Raw genomic sequence first — 14,741 nt, 5'->3', positions numbered from 1 at the left:
GAGTTCAAATCTGGCCTCAGACACATACTAGCTGTGTGACCCTGGGCAAGTCACTTCACCCTGTTTGCCTCAGTTTCCTCATCTGTAAAATGAGCTGGAAAAGGAAATGACAAACCATTCCAGTATCTTTGCTAAGAAAACCCCAAATGGAGTCATGAAGAGTTGGACATGACTGAAAAACACCTGAACCAAACTGAATGTCTTGCCAAGACAGAGAAAAAGACAAATTTGTCTCTGCCCTTTAGGAGCTTACAGTCTATACAAATAGAAGCTTCTCTAATAGTGACTCAAATGATCCTTCTCATTTCTTTTAAAATTTTATTGATACTTTTTTTTTGGGAAACAGCCATTTTTGGGTATATCCTCAACCCACCTGCCTATTGAATCTTCCTTTGTAACAAGAAAACCAGCCAATCAAAAGCAATGTATGCATCTGACAAAGACACATCTGACAGAGCACACAGCCTTCTACGCCCATAGTCCTTTATCTCTCTAACAAAAAGAGGGAGATGTATTTTCTTTTTACTTCTTCAGGGACAAGACTGGGCATCATGATATATAATATACTTGAAATATAAATTTTCACTGCTAATGCCGACCAGTCAGAGTAATCAGTACCCTGGCACATAGTAGACACTCATAAAGACTAGTTGAGTGACTGCATGTAAAGTGCTTTTGCCAACCTTAAAATGATATATACAGTTTAGCTATTTGTTCACTGCGGCTTTTCTGGCTTCCTCAAGTCATATTACCTATGCAGACAGCTGGTGGTGGTGATTTCAGCAGGATGGCTGATGAAAGCATGGGTTTGTTACTGATATCATTCATGTATTTATACTGGAAAATTTCCTAGTTCCCTCAGTTGGCTCTTGGGCCTTTGCTGGCCTGCAGTCTATGTTTTCCTCTCTTATACAATACATATCAGTTCCACAAAAAACAGGGTTTCTTAATCTGGGGTCCATGGACCCCCAAGGGTTCACAGATATATTTTAGAGAGTTCATGAACCTAGATGGGGAAAAAAAGTTACATCTTTATTTTCACTATCTCTAATTTAAATGTAGCATTTCCTTCCATTATGAATGTAGTCAGTAATCACAGTAGTGTAACTCCATTAGACTGTTAAAGGGGTCCATGGTGCAACAAGGTTAAGAACTGCTGACATAGAGGGAGGTAGGTGTCATAGTAGGTATAGTAGGAGACTTGCAATCAGGAAGAGCTGAATTCAAGTCCCATCTCAGACATGTACCAGCTATGTGACTATAGACAAGTGGAAATTTAACATCTTTGTACCTCAGTTTCCTCATCTACAAAATGCGGATAGTAATAGCACCTACTTCACAGGATTGTTTTGAGGTTCAAATGAGATAATGCATAAAATGTTTTGCAAATTTTAAAGCTCTCTGTAGTATACTTTCAGTATATACAATGGATCAAAGAGCAAAATGTGCTTTAAAGTAGACACACTATTATTGTTAAAATTATTATTATTATTATTATTGGCTCCTAAGTGTTTAGTTTTATTTTCCCGTGTCCCTCCAAGGGACCTGGATCTATTCTCTCACCAAGATTCGGTCCTTGTGGACTCTGTATGCCTTCTCCTCTGTAGTTCCTGGCATAAACAAATGTCCTCCATGATTGGAACCTGTCAGAACATTGCTTCCTCTGGGTCCAAAGCTGAATGTCCAAGTTTCTTTCATCAGTGATAGACTTCAGTATGAAGGACACTGAGACTTAAGTGCCACAATACCTAGCCCTTGTTTAGCTGTCTTCTTTTAAAGTAATTGACTCCTTCACCCCTGAGACCTTTGTATTTTCCTGGCCTTGTTCCTTTCCCCATATTGTTTTCTCTCTTTGAGGAATTCCATTAGAATACGGTTCTCATCATAGGCACAGCCAGCTATTCTCATTAAATAGCCAGGAAGAAGAGAAAAGCAAATAGAAAGATTTCAACTCACATGTGAACAATGCTCTCTTTTTATTGTTCTCATCTTGCCATATTTTGTTCATTCATTCCACATTAGTTTATCGAGGACTGTGCTGAAGACTATCCTCTTGCTTGGGTGGAGTGGGATGGGGTGGCAAAGGTATAGATAGAAGATGGTCCCTGTTCTTTACCATACAGCTGAATGATATACCTTACATTTGATCCTCACAATAACCTTATGAGTTAGTACAATTATTCTTGTCTCCATTTTATAGGTAAAAAAATCTAAGGCCACTCAATCTCAATCCAACCACGTGCAATTAGATTCCAGCCATCATGCTGATTCATAGCTTGAATAAATTGAATGAAAGGATACCCATGGTGTTTTTCAGTGACAGTGGCCCAATGGGATTGAGATACGGGTGCTAGGCATTGGACTGTCACACCAAAGAAGTTGGGTATGGATGGGGAGGTCTGAGAAAAAGACAGAGAGAATCCCAGGTAGCTAGGTGGTACACTGGGCAGGGTATTGGATGTAGAGTCCAGGAAATCTGAGTTTGAATCCTGCCTCAGGTATTTACTAGATATGTGACCCTGGACAAGTCAGTTGATCTATCTTAGCCACATTTTCTCCATCTATCAATGGGGATGACAATAGGTAGTGGTGCACTGATAAATGTTTAACTGGCTCTCTGGGGTGGAAAAATTGTGCACAGGACACACTTCTAAATTTAATGTGCATCATTAATATTTTCTCTATCATTTTCTGAAATTTAGACAACCAACAAAACAGTAAATCAACCCCTGATTTATAGTGTTTACTGATTTCTAGGGTATTAATACTCATACTGAAAATTTAATAATTTGCTCTTGAGAGCTAACTGGAGCTGGCTCCTGCACATACCTGATAACACCTACTTCACAGGAGTTGTGAGAATCAAATGAGATAACCAGTGGAAGGAATGTTTCAAACCTTAAAGCACAGTATAAATTCTAAGTATTATTATAATCACAAAAAAAGATTCATAGAAGTTAAGAGCAGGGAGAGGCTTAGAGATCATCTCTTCTAATGCCTTTATTTTACAAGTGAGAAGAGTTGCACCACAGTGGTGAAGTGACTTGAAGTCACAAAGCTAGTTAACATCAGCAGGTAGGTACAAGGTAGGGATTTACAAGGGATTAATTAGGTGGTGCAATGGATAGAGCACCAGACTTAGAATCAGGAAAATTCATCTTCATGAGTTTGAATGCAGCCTTAGACAGGGACCTTGGACAAGTCACTTTACCTATTTGCCTTAGTTTCCTTATCTATGAAATGAGCTGGAGAAGGAAATGGCAAACCTCTCCAATATCGTTGCTAAGAAAACCCAAAAATGGGGTCGTGAAGAATTGGACACGACTGAAATGACTAAACAACAACAATAATAACAACAACAACAGGGATTTACAAAGGAAACAGAATTAGAACTGGTCAAAGTGAAGTAGCAACATCTTTGCCCTCATCTCCCATCCCATTGACTAGTACTTAGGGGTAAGAATAAGAGTGGATCAAAGGTCTGAAGAGGTGTCCAATGACCCTTTTAGAACCCAGCAGAGGTTCTGGCACTGAGCAATCAGTTGTGCCCTTCCATCTCACTGGAATGGGGGAATTAGCTAAGACACAGAGATATGTATTTATAGGAGGTAGTGGATACGAAGACTAAGCCCAAAGGAGATTTTTTTTAAAAATGAGGAAAAGTCCCCGTATGTAGTTCTTTTTTATGGTGGGGAAAAAAAAACTGGAAATTGAGTGGGTGCTCATCAATTGAGGAATGGCCAAACAAGTGTGAATCTTATATAAATGTGATGCAATACTATGGTGTGGCAAGAAATGATGAAGGGGATGATTTCAGAGAAACTTGGAAAGGTTTGTATGAACTGATGCAGAGTGGAGTGAGCAGAACTAAGAGAACAATTTATACAGTAACAACAATATCATAAAAACAAACAACCTTGAAGTGTTAAGAACTCTGATCAACACAATGACCAGCCATGATTCCAGAGGACTTGTGATAAACCAGGCGAACCACTCCTGACAGAGAGATGCTGGACTCAGAGAGCAGACTGAGAAATATTTTTTTAGTGGGACACAGTCAATGTGGGAATTTGTTTTTGCCTGACTAGACACAAGATTTCATTTTTCTTTTCTTTTCCAATGGCCAGAGGAAAGGCGGGAGTGAGAGAAACAAGATGTTTATTAAAAAAAAATAAAATTTAATTAAAAATAAAAATTGTAGTGGAGATGATGGTGGTGGTGGTGGGGAGGAGTTTAACATCAAATTAAGTTGCTCTAACATAGTGAACTCATTAATAACTATTGCTATATGTCTGGACAAGTCACATAACCTCTATTTGCTTTAGTTTCCTCATCTGTAAAATGGAGGTAATAAAAGCATCAAACCGCCCAGTGTTTTTGCAAGTGCCAAATGAGATAATAATTGTAAAGTGCTTAGCACAGGGTCTCGCATGCAGTACTATAAAAATGTTAGGCACTATTATTACTATTGTTATTATCCATTAAACACCTGTTAACAGTGATTTTGAGGAAGGACCTTTCTGAATCTCTACCCATGTCTAATTAGGGGAAGAAGCAATCATATGAAAAAGCTTTGCATTGCTTTGAGTGCTGGTGTAGTCTAGACAGACTAGAGTGTCATAGTTCACTATGTGAGAGGTTGGGTACATAGATCCAAACTTGGAGCAACTCAGCTGTGGTGGTTCACCATTTCCTCTTCTGTCTCTCTTAATTTTGTATGCAATCAGGGTTGGCATCCCTTTAGACAAGGTTGTTAGGAACTCATTTGACATGTTTGTGTTCCTTTAGTTATCTTGCATTGTCTTCACTTTCATCCTGTAAATCTCCAGGACACAGAATACAGCTAAAAGGGAGTTTGAGTAGGAATGATGTGTCCTACAGATTTAGCCTGGGAGCCATCAATCTACCTGGCCCTCCACAAACAAGTTTAAGCCCCTGTGACTAGAGAACATGGTCTTATAGTGGGCAATTTGGTGATAATACCGTAAAATTGACATTGACCACACAAATGTTTATTAAATGCCATTCCAAACTATTCCCTCCATTTTTAAAATTCTCCCATCACAAGAACATATAATCATTTCAGAGTTTGCGCATTTTCTTCCTGTGCCTCAAATTTCCATGAAATACAACAGAAAAGGGATAGAATTCAGAGGCAAGTACAGAGCTTTAAGTAGTTCCTAGGCCACATTTACTGTAGACCTGTCATTTTTGATCCACAACCAGCTCCACTTTCTTTGGGGACATAGTTGTATACTGGTTTCCACAGCTGGTTTTGATTTTGTGTATCCACTTATTCATTAATTCACTTGTTTTGTATTTTCTCTTTCCTAGGGACTCCGGATCATTTTCTCGAATGCCTCCAGGCTGATATTTAGGCTTAGTTCATCCAGCGGCATGAGAGCTACAATCAGGATCTATGCAGAAAGCTATGAGAAGGACCCAAGCAATCATGATAGGGAACCACAGGTAACAGGACCAGATGCTTCTTGGCATCTGGCACATGTCCTGCTCTAAATTCTGTGATATTTTATGTTACGTGATTCTTGTACTGTTTCAAAAGCATGTTGGGGTTTTTGTTGGTTGGTTGGTTTACCCTTGGTAGGGGGCGTGGTTTGTGCTAGTCTGGGAAAGAGGGCATATGGGACTGAATTAGGGTGTTGGCAAGGTGGGTGGAGAGAAGGGGGTAGGTGGATGCCAGAGATATTGTGAAGGTAACAATTGGGTCTTGCAAGTGATTAAATAAATATTGGAGAGGAAGAGTGAAAAGTTGAGATTCAAATCAATCAATCAGTAAGAGTTTACTGAGTACCTACTATGTACCAGGCACTATTCTAAGCACTGGGGATGCAAAGGCAAAAATTAAACAGGTTTTGCCCTCAAAGAGTTTATATTTTACAAGGAGAGACAACATGTAAATAAAATATGAGAAATGAATGCTAGGTAGTTTGGGGCATGGATACATTAGCAGCTAGGAGGTTCAGAAAAGACTTCATATAGAAGATGGTGCTTGAGCTGGGTCTTGAAAGAGATAAGAGATTTCAAGAAGCAGAGTTTATGAGGTAAAGCATTCCAGGCATGAGGAACAGTCATTGCAAAGGCACTGAGGTAGGAGATGGGGCATTGTATGTACACAGAACAGCAAGAAGACCAGTATGGTTGTATTTAGAGTGTGTTAAGGGGAGTAATATTGAAGAAGGTTGGAAAGGTTTGCTGGAGCCAGGTTGTGAAGGGCAAGATTTTATGTTTGATCCTAGAGGTAATAGGGAACCACTGGTGTATATTGAGTATGGGGATGACATTATCAGAATTGTGTTTTAGGAAAACTGCTTTAGCAGCTGGGTGGAGGATGGATTGGTATGGGGAGAAGCTTGAGATCAAAAGACCAAATAAGAAGTTATGGCAATAATACAAGGGAGAGGTAATGAGGACCTGAACTAGGGTGGTGTCTATGTAAAAGAGGGGATTTATGCTAGAGATGTTGTGGAGAAAGGAATGACAAATCGGACAACTGATTGGGAACGTAGGGGTAAGTGAAAATAAGGAGTCAAGGATGATGCTGAGGTTGAATACATGAGTGACTAGGAGGATTGCAGTACTCTTGATCCGGGAAGGATGTTTAGGTTTTCCTTGGAAAGTTCAATAAAACTCATTCCCAAATTGGAAGATAAAAGCTACCTTGCCTCATGGTGACCATTTGTAGCTATCTAGTAGCAATGATAAAATGAGCCCATCATTCCAAGGGTTCTGATTGCAGATGTTACCCTTCCCTCCTCGGCTAGGCACAAGTGCTTATTTTGATAATGGCTATTGTAGTATAGGGCAGAGATGTCAAACTTACCCCTCACTAACCCCTTTTAGCCTGCAACACTCTCAAATACAACCTAAACCAGATTAAAATGTAATTGGGAAATATTTAGCAAAATAAATAAAAATATAATCAGACATAATAAGTGGTTTTCTAAGTCTAAATGCACAGGCAGGGATCCTTATGAATGACTTAGTGGCTCCATTTTTGTTTGAGTTTGTTACCATTGGTATAGGGGATAAGGAACAGGGGATAGGGGATAGGGGCTATGCCTCTGATTTTGTTCATATAGGGCAGTGGTTCTCAAGCTTTTTGATCCAGGAAGCCCTTCACACTCTTAAAAAGTACTGAAGACACCAAAAAGCTTTTGTTTATGTGGGTTATATCTATCAATATTTACCATATTAGAAATTAAAACTGATAAATCTGAAAATATTCTAGATTCAATAAACATTTATGAAGTACCTATTATGTACCAGGCATTGTGCTAAGAATTAGGGATATAATTAATAAAAAAAAATAGTCTCTGGCCTTAAGGAGCTTACAATCTAAAGAGGAGACAACACACACACATAAAAGGAGGCAGGAAAGGGGGCCAGTGACAGGACAGGGGGAACCTGGTTTAGCGGCTTCTTATTCTGTGGAGTGGAAACCAGGAAAGGCAGAAATGTAAGGTGGAGTGAGTTGAGTCCGGTTTTTGCCCTCTATAAGAGAAGGCATTGGGAGGAGTTTGGAACTCTACCCTATAGACCTCCCATCAGAGGGAAAGGAGGCTATGGGAAGTGATGTCAATCAAGTTAGTAGCATGGTGATGAGTTTCGAGGTGAAGAGCTTATTCTGAGTGGGGCAGTTGAAACCTAGCAGGGCAGCAAATGCAAAGTGGAGGAAAATTTATGTAAAATACCAATAATAAACTCATTACATGTCAGTATAAACAACATATTTTTAAATAAAAAAAACCTATATTTTACGAAACATAAATTAGTGAGCAGAGTAGCATTATTTTACATGTTATTTGCAAATCTCTTTAATGCTTGGTTTAAGAAAAGACAGCTGGATTCTCATATCTGCTTTCTGCATCCTGACTGTTGCAATATGTTGTTCTGGTCGAAGTATATGAAGAAAATCTGGCATCATGCATGTATAGTTGGAAAAGGGAGGGATACTCTACTAGGCAAATAATGTTTTAGTATTAGCGTGAAAATAGTTTTGACTGCAAGGATCTCCTGAAAAGGTCTTGGAGACCCTGAGGGGTCTGCAGACCACACTTGGAGAAAAAGGGAATTTCTTGGAGAAGGAAATTTCTACCTATGCAGGTTTGCTATAGGACCACTGAGATTAGACTGAAACCAGCTTTCCAAGTTGCACACTTGGACAAATGCTCTAGCTAGCTCTCTCTCTTTCTCTGTTCCCCTCTTCCCCTCCTCTCCTTCTCCCTCTCCCTCTCTTCCTACCACACTGATTACAGTGTTATGAAGCCAAATCAATTAGCAACTAGAAAGATATTAACACAAGAGCCAAATATTACTAGTCATACAGTTGTAAACATGTAGTTAAAACATATTACATGTGTTGTGTTACATACAATACGTAGTTGTAAACAGATATAGGTTTGTGTGTAAATATATTTGTATATATATACACATACATACATATTATACATACACACACACACATATCTCCCTTGAAGATGAAACTCATAGAACTGCTATTAGGAGTTTTTGTGTATATGTGTTTTTGTGTTTCTTATGAAGGTATCTACTAATAATTTATATTATACTCAGCTGTCAGTGTGCTTGTTTTCCTGTTCTGTACATAATTTATCAAGTAAAATGTTTGGGGAATCTCATAACTGATATTTCCCACCCTATCTCTGGTACTCTTTTGCCTTAGTACACACAGCTAGTTTCCAAAACTAGAGAGATAAATTAGGAATTCCTTATAGGGAGAAAACTATAACTGGGTCAGGGATCTTGTGAAGGATAGGGACAGAGGAGTTATCAGGCATTCCCTGAAAGAAGCATTATAACAGTTCTTGGCCACTAAGTCCTTGACTTTGGGTCAATTGTCTATTTCAGCTGGAGAAACCAAAAATACATCTGCTTTTGGGTCCAGCAAAGTAGTTGGTTTAGAGACAGGTGGCTCTTCTCCAGTTTTCTTCTTCTAGGCCTCTTCCTTTAGATTTGTTGCACATGTATGTTTATAGATAGACAGAGGCAAAGCTTTTTGTTTTATTTTTAAAGAAATCTTTGCCAATATTTTAATGAAAAAAAGTCAGGTCCCTCCTTTCTCCCTCCCAGTGGACACAATAGGAGGTGAGGGGTGAAGAGTGGGGTTTCTACTAACAAGAAGTGTAAGAGGAGGGGTTGAGCTGAACCTGGGGAGTCTGGGCCAAGCACCTCGAAACCCCTTTTCTAATTCCGCCTCTCAGATTCTGCCCTACCTTTCACACCCACCCTCTCCTAACTAAGGACAGGAGGATAATTCAAGAGATTGAGCTGGCAGGAGATACAACCCAACATCCATTTGTGCCTTCTCTGGTAACAGTACCCTAAATGACCTCCAAACTGTCAGCACTTACTTCTTCCACAGTCCCACTCTGGGTTTCCTCTAAGGATAAGGTACTATCATCATCTAAACTTTCCCACTTACCTCTTCCTTGAAAGGGATACACTAACGTACTAGCAACAGTGCCTTGTGTTACCAATGTATTAGGTGAATGATGGCTCCTGGGTTATGTTAAATATGTCAGTTAGGTAAGCTTCTTCCAGGCGTAGTTAACTGAGTTTTAGGTATTTCAAGCACACATTCTAATCACTGTTGTTTCTTCTATAATAATAGACTTCCTTAAATGGTGTCATAAATTAACTGCATACTAATTTCTATCCATTTATATAAGAAATCAAAGTCAAGTTACAAATTAAAGCAAGATTTTAAAGAAATATGAATGCCCAAGTATGTGTCTTTCTCTAAACTTAACTGTTTCAATCACTGTTTAACTAAAGTTAAGTTTTTAACTTCATTACCTTCTAGTGCTTGCGGGCCTATTAACACCTTCCCTTGTTGTTCCTGCCTGCTGTCTCTTTTGGGGGAAGGGAGTATCTTAGCAAGAAACTCTCAAATTATCAAAACCTGGTGCTGGTTTTAATTACTACTTGAGTACCTAGAAGTGGAATTCAGCTCTCCTATAGACCTGGAGCCCTAAATTACCCCTTTAGCCCTTTTATCTTGCTTTTTATTCCATGCTCCAGCAGAGAGAGAGAAGGAAAAATCAGGGTTCCTAGTGATTCTACATACTCTTGTTGTTCTGTCATGTCTCAGTATGACTCTTTGTGAACCCATTTAGGGTTTTCTTGGCAAAGATACTGGAGTGGTTTGTCATTTCCTTCTCCAGCACATTTAACAGATGAGGAAACTGAGGCAAACAGAGTGAAGTGGCTTACCCAGAGTCACGCAGCTAGCATATATCTGAAGCTGAATTTGAACTCAGGAAGATGAGCCTTTTTGACTCCAGGCCTGGCTCTGTATCCACTGTGCCCCCTAGCTAACCCAGAGCCTACTCTTAATATCCTCATATACTCTTCCTTGAGCGCCTTCTAAACAAGGATTGCTTAGGAACATGGATTTCTTCTGTATTATACCATTCCTACCAACTCAATCCATTCTCTGTGTATAGGGTGGATTTTTTTTTTACAGACATATTAAATTTTAACTATTTCATTTTTGCTTTTGATACTGTTTCTTTCTTAAAAGTATCAGATCTTTTTCTTTTCTGAATGTGTTAAGGCATTTGGGCAGCCCTGGTTTGAACCATAGAATGAGTTCCTCATAAGGAGTATTCATAAATAGTTTGAAGTAAGTGACTGGGAAACTGTGTCATTGACATAATCCTGTAAGATTCAGAATCATCTCCTATGGTACCAAGGAAAGGTTCTAGAACTACCTTAGGTTCTAGGTGGTTCTAGGTTCTGTGGTCCTGGCTCTTAATGACTATAGCTCCCATACCACAACCAATGTTTTCCCCCTAATAGTTAGCCAGTAGATACAATTAGCTCAAAGCAGTGGTATTTTCTTTTTCTTTTTCTTTTCCTTTTCTAGGATTCAATGTTTTATTTTTCCCCAATTACATGTAAGACAGAGGTAACATTCATTTTTTTAAAAAAATGTTGAGTTTTAAATTCTCTCTCTCCCTCCTCCTGCCTCCCTCATTGAGAAGGCAAGCAATTTTATAGAGGTTATACATGTGTGTAGTCATGCAAAACATATTTTTATCTTACTCATGTTGTAAAGGAAAACATAGACCAAAACAAGTACAAGAAAAATAAAGAAAAAATTATGCTTTGATCTGCATTCAGACTCCATCAGTTCTTTCTCTGGAGGTGGACAGCATTTTTCATCATGAGTCCTTCGAATTGTCTTGGATCATTGTACTGCTGAGAATAGCTAAGTCATTCACAGCTGATCATCCATATAATATTGTGGTTACTGTGTACAATGTTCTCCTGGTTCTGCTTACTTTACTTTGCATCAGTTCATGTAAGTCTTCCCAGGTTTTTCTGAGAGCATTCTGTTCATCATTTCTTATAGCACAATAGTATTCCCTAACAATCATATACAACAACTTGTTCAGCCATTTCCCAATTGGTGGACATTCCTTTAATTTTCAATTCTTTGCCACCATTTAAAGAGCAGCTATAAATATTTTTTGTACATGTAGGTCCTTTTCCTTTTTGTTTTTGATATTTTTGGATGGTGATATTGCTTGGTCAAAGAGTATGCATGGTTTTATAAATTGTTCTAGAAAATGGTTGAATCAGTATACAACTTCACCTGCACTGCATTAATGTCTCAATTTTCCCATATCCCCTCCAACATTTGTCATTTTCCTTTTCTATAATATTAGCCAATTTGATGGGTATGGGGTGGCAGTTCAGAGTGTTTTAATTTGCATTTCTTTAATCAATAGTGATTTAGAGCATTTTTAAAAATATTATTATAGCTAGTTTTGATTACTTCATCTGAAAACTGCCTTTTATGTTGTTTGGCCATTTATCAACTGAGGAGTGGCTCTTAATTTTATAAATTTTACTCAACTCTCTATATATTTGAGAAATGAGGTCTTTATCAGCAAAATATGCTGTAAAATTTTTTCACAGCTATAATTATTAACTGTGTATTTCCCTCTATCCTATCCTCCCCATTTATCCTATTCTCTCTCTCCTTTCACCTTGTTCATCCTCAGAAGTGTTTTGCTTCTGTCTTTTACCTACCCCAATCTGCCCTCCCTTCTATCAACTCCTGCCCCATCTTCTCTTATACCCTTGCCTTCCTACTCTGTAGAATAAGACATATTTCTATACCCAAATGAGAGCGTATATTATTCCCTCTTTGAGTCAATTCTTATGAGAGTAAAGCAGTGGTATTTTCTAAGAATTAATACAAACAGTAGCTACAAACCATTTTCCCCATGAATCTGAAGTGCCATCTTCTACAAATACACACAGTGGTAAGATTGGACACAAACTTAAAGTACAGTATACTTTGAGGTACTCGTGTAGGAACGCATATGACCAAAGCTACTCAGTCTTTTGATACTACTAAGCCTTGAAGGCCTTTCTCTCCTGTGGAGTCCCCTCAAAGCTACCCCCTAGATATATCATCTCTGTTATATAGGTTATTCAACTGGACTCCCAGAATCTGCTCTTCACAATGACTCTTGTGAATGCATAGCCAGCTCTCTTCTCTGCTGCCAAGGGTCATGCTCCTCATAGTTTCTTCTTATCGCAAATGACTGTTTCTCTGTATCCATGTCTGTCTGGAGTTTGTGTCTCTGCTTTCTTATCTATGCCTCAAAGTGTCAGACTGAATCTCCAACTGTTGGATGAGTTTTGCCTCCTTCCAGGCAGGTAGTTCCAGCTGCTAAATGCCATGGCCACTGGGGGTTGGGAGAAGGAAAGAAAATTTCCCCCTTCCCATCTATGAGGAAAAGAAGTAGGTTCTTCCCTGGCTGCTGACTCTATCTTCCATACGTTCAAACTGATGATATATTTTAAGACTCATCTGGGAGCATGGCCAATCATTGTTCATCTAATCGCTTTGCTCCTTTCTGACTCATTTGGAGAGAAGTACTTGTAATTCATAAAGGGAGAACATATTAACACATCTGTGATGACATCTTAAGCCACATCAACTGAATTGGGGTGGGGGGAGAAATCAAATCTCCCTCATATACACACACCTTACACCCGCATGATAGGTTTTATCTATCACTATATGTGGAGAATCACAAGAATCTCAGGGACAGAATGTCAAGGACCACTTAATGCAACTCATATGTGACTGGAGACCCTAGATTATTGGCCATCCGGCTTCTGTTTCAAGACCTCCAAGAGGAGACAGTCCGTTCTACTTGAGGACAGCTCTAATTAAAAGATTTTCTCCCCTCCCCCACTTCTTTTATATCAGGTTGAAATGTATTTTGAAATATTGTTGAAATTTCTATTTCTTTTATTCTGGGGCCAAGAAAAACAAGTTTAATCTTTCACATAAAAGTTGTTAAGAGCTTGAAGAAAACTATCGTGTCTCCCCCATATCCTTTTCTTGTTCAGACTAAACAAACCCAATTTCTTCAGCTAATTGCCATATGGTGTGGTTTGCCATGGTTCTGAGTCTCCTCCCTTCTCTCCCCCATAGACCTTCCTGGTTTTCCTATCTCCTAGATCATCAGTCCACTTTCTGAAATGAAACACTCAGAACTGATCATCGTGTTCCGGGTGTGGTTTAACCTGGGCAGAGGGCAGTGGGATTATACGCCTCTCTTTCCAGCTATTTTGCTTATTTTGATGGGATCTTAGATCACAGTTAGTTTTGTTGGCTGCCTTGACACAGTCTTAACTCATGATTAGAGCTCAGCCTTCCAAACCCCTCAGGTCTCTTTCACACGAACTTTTGTCGACATAACCATGTTTCTCCTATCTTGTATTTGTGCAAATTTTTTTTTAAGTCCATTTTTACATTAGAATCTTAGTAGATTCAACCTGACATTCTAGTCTCTTGAGATCTTTTTGGGTTTCAATTTTGCCATCTAGCACATTAGCAGTTATGCTCATCTTAGTGTTATCTATACAGGGCCATCTATCCTTTTAAGTTACTGGGACAAATATTGAACTGAATAGAGCCAAGGACAGAGCCCTGAAGAGGCCACTTCACTAAAGACCTCCTTTCAGGGAGCCATTTATCATCACTCTCTGGGGCTAGTCATTCAATCAGATACAAGTGTGCCTGAGTGTATTGTTAGGTAGAAGGATGAGCCTTCGTGTATCTGGGTATTTGTAAAATAGGGTAGGAGGAGATTCAGCTTAGATGATTCTCACTTTAAGATTCTAAGGATAAAGTGAGGAGAGGAGAATTCTAAATGCTAATGAGACACGGCTTTGGATATCCCCTTCCCCCTCTTTGGCCAAACTACATGGGAAATAACAATTTTAGGTGTGTAGGGTTATATTTATTTTTCTGGGATTAGTGAGCCTACTAACCCCTCTTGTACTATCCCAGACAATTTAAAATATTCAGTTTCAGTCATATCCCACTCTTTGTGACCCCACTTGGGGTTTTTTTTGAAAAGATACTGGAATGGTTTGCCATTTCCTCTTCCAACCCATTTTACAGATGAAAAAACTGAAACAAACAGGGTTAAATGAGTTGCCCAGGGTCACGCAGCTGTTAAGTGTCTGAGGCTGAATTTGAACTGAGGAAGATGAGTCTTCCTGACTCCAGGCCTGATGCTGTCTCCGTTGTGGAGAAGCTAAATAATTGGAATCCATAGAAAACTCCCACTTCCCATGAAACAAACAACTTCCTTACAATTTCAAATTCTTTTTCATCAATTTTACTTTTTTTTTTTTAAACTGGAGATAACGTGGGGCAGCTAGGT

General features: G+C 39.0%; 1 protein-coding gene across 1 annotated transcript in view; it reads left to right on the top strand.

Annotated features, from left to right (window-relative positions):
• PGM5 (phosphoglucomutase 5) overlaps positions 1 to 14,741 on the top strand; it is a 214,070-nt gene that overhangs the window by 175,875 nt on the left and 23,454 nt on the right. Inside the window, exon 10 of the mRNA XM_027839610.1 lies at positions 5,335 to 5,469. Coding sequence (XP_027695411.1) covers positions 5,335 to 5,469 — 135 coding nt within the window. The remainder of the gene's footprint in view (positions 1 to 5,334; positions 5,470 to 14,741) is intronic.

Source organism: Vombatus ursinus, unplaced genomic scaffold, assembly GCF_900497805.2.
Source record: "Vombatus ursinus unplaced genomic scaffold, bare-nosed wombat genome assembly UNPS02014832.1, whole genome shotgun sequence".
Taxonomy (NCBI): domain Eukaryota; kingdom Metazoa; phylum Chordata; class Mammalia; order Diprotodontia; family Vombatidae; genus Vombatus; species Vombatus ursinus.
Note: the sequence above shows the minus strand (reverse complement) of the source record. Positions and strands in the feature narration are given on the sequence as shown.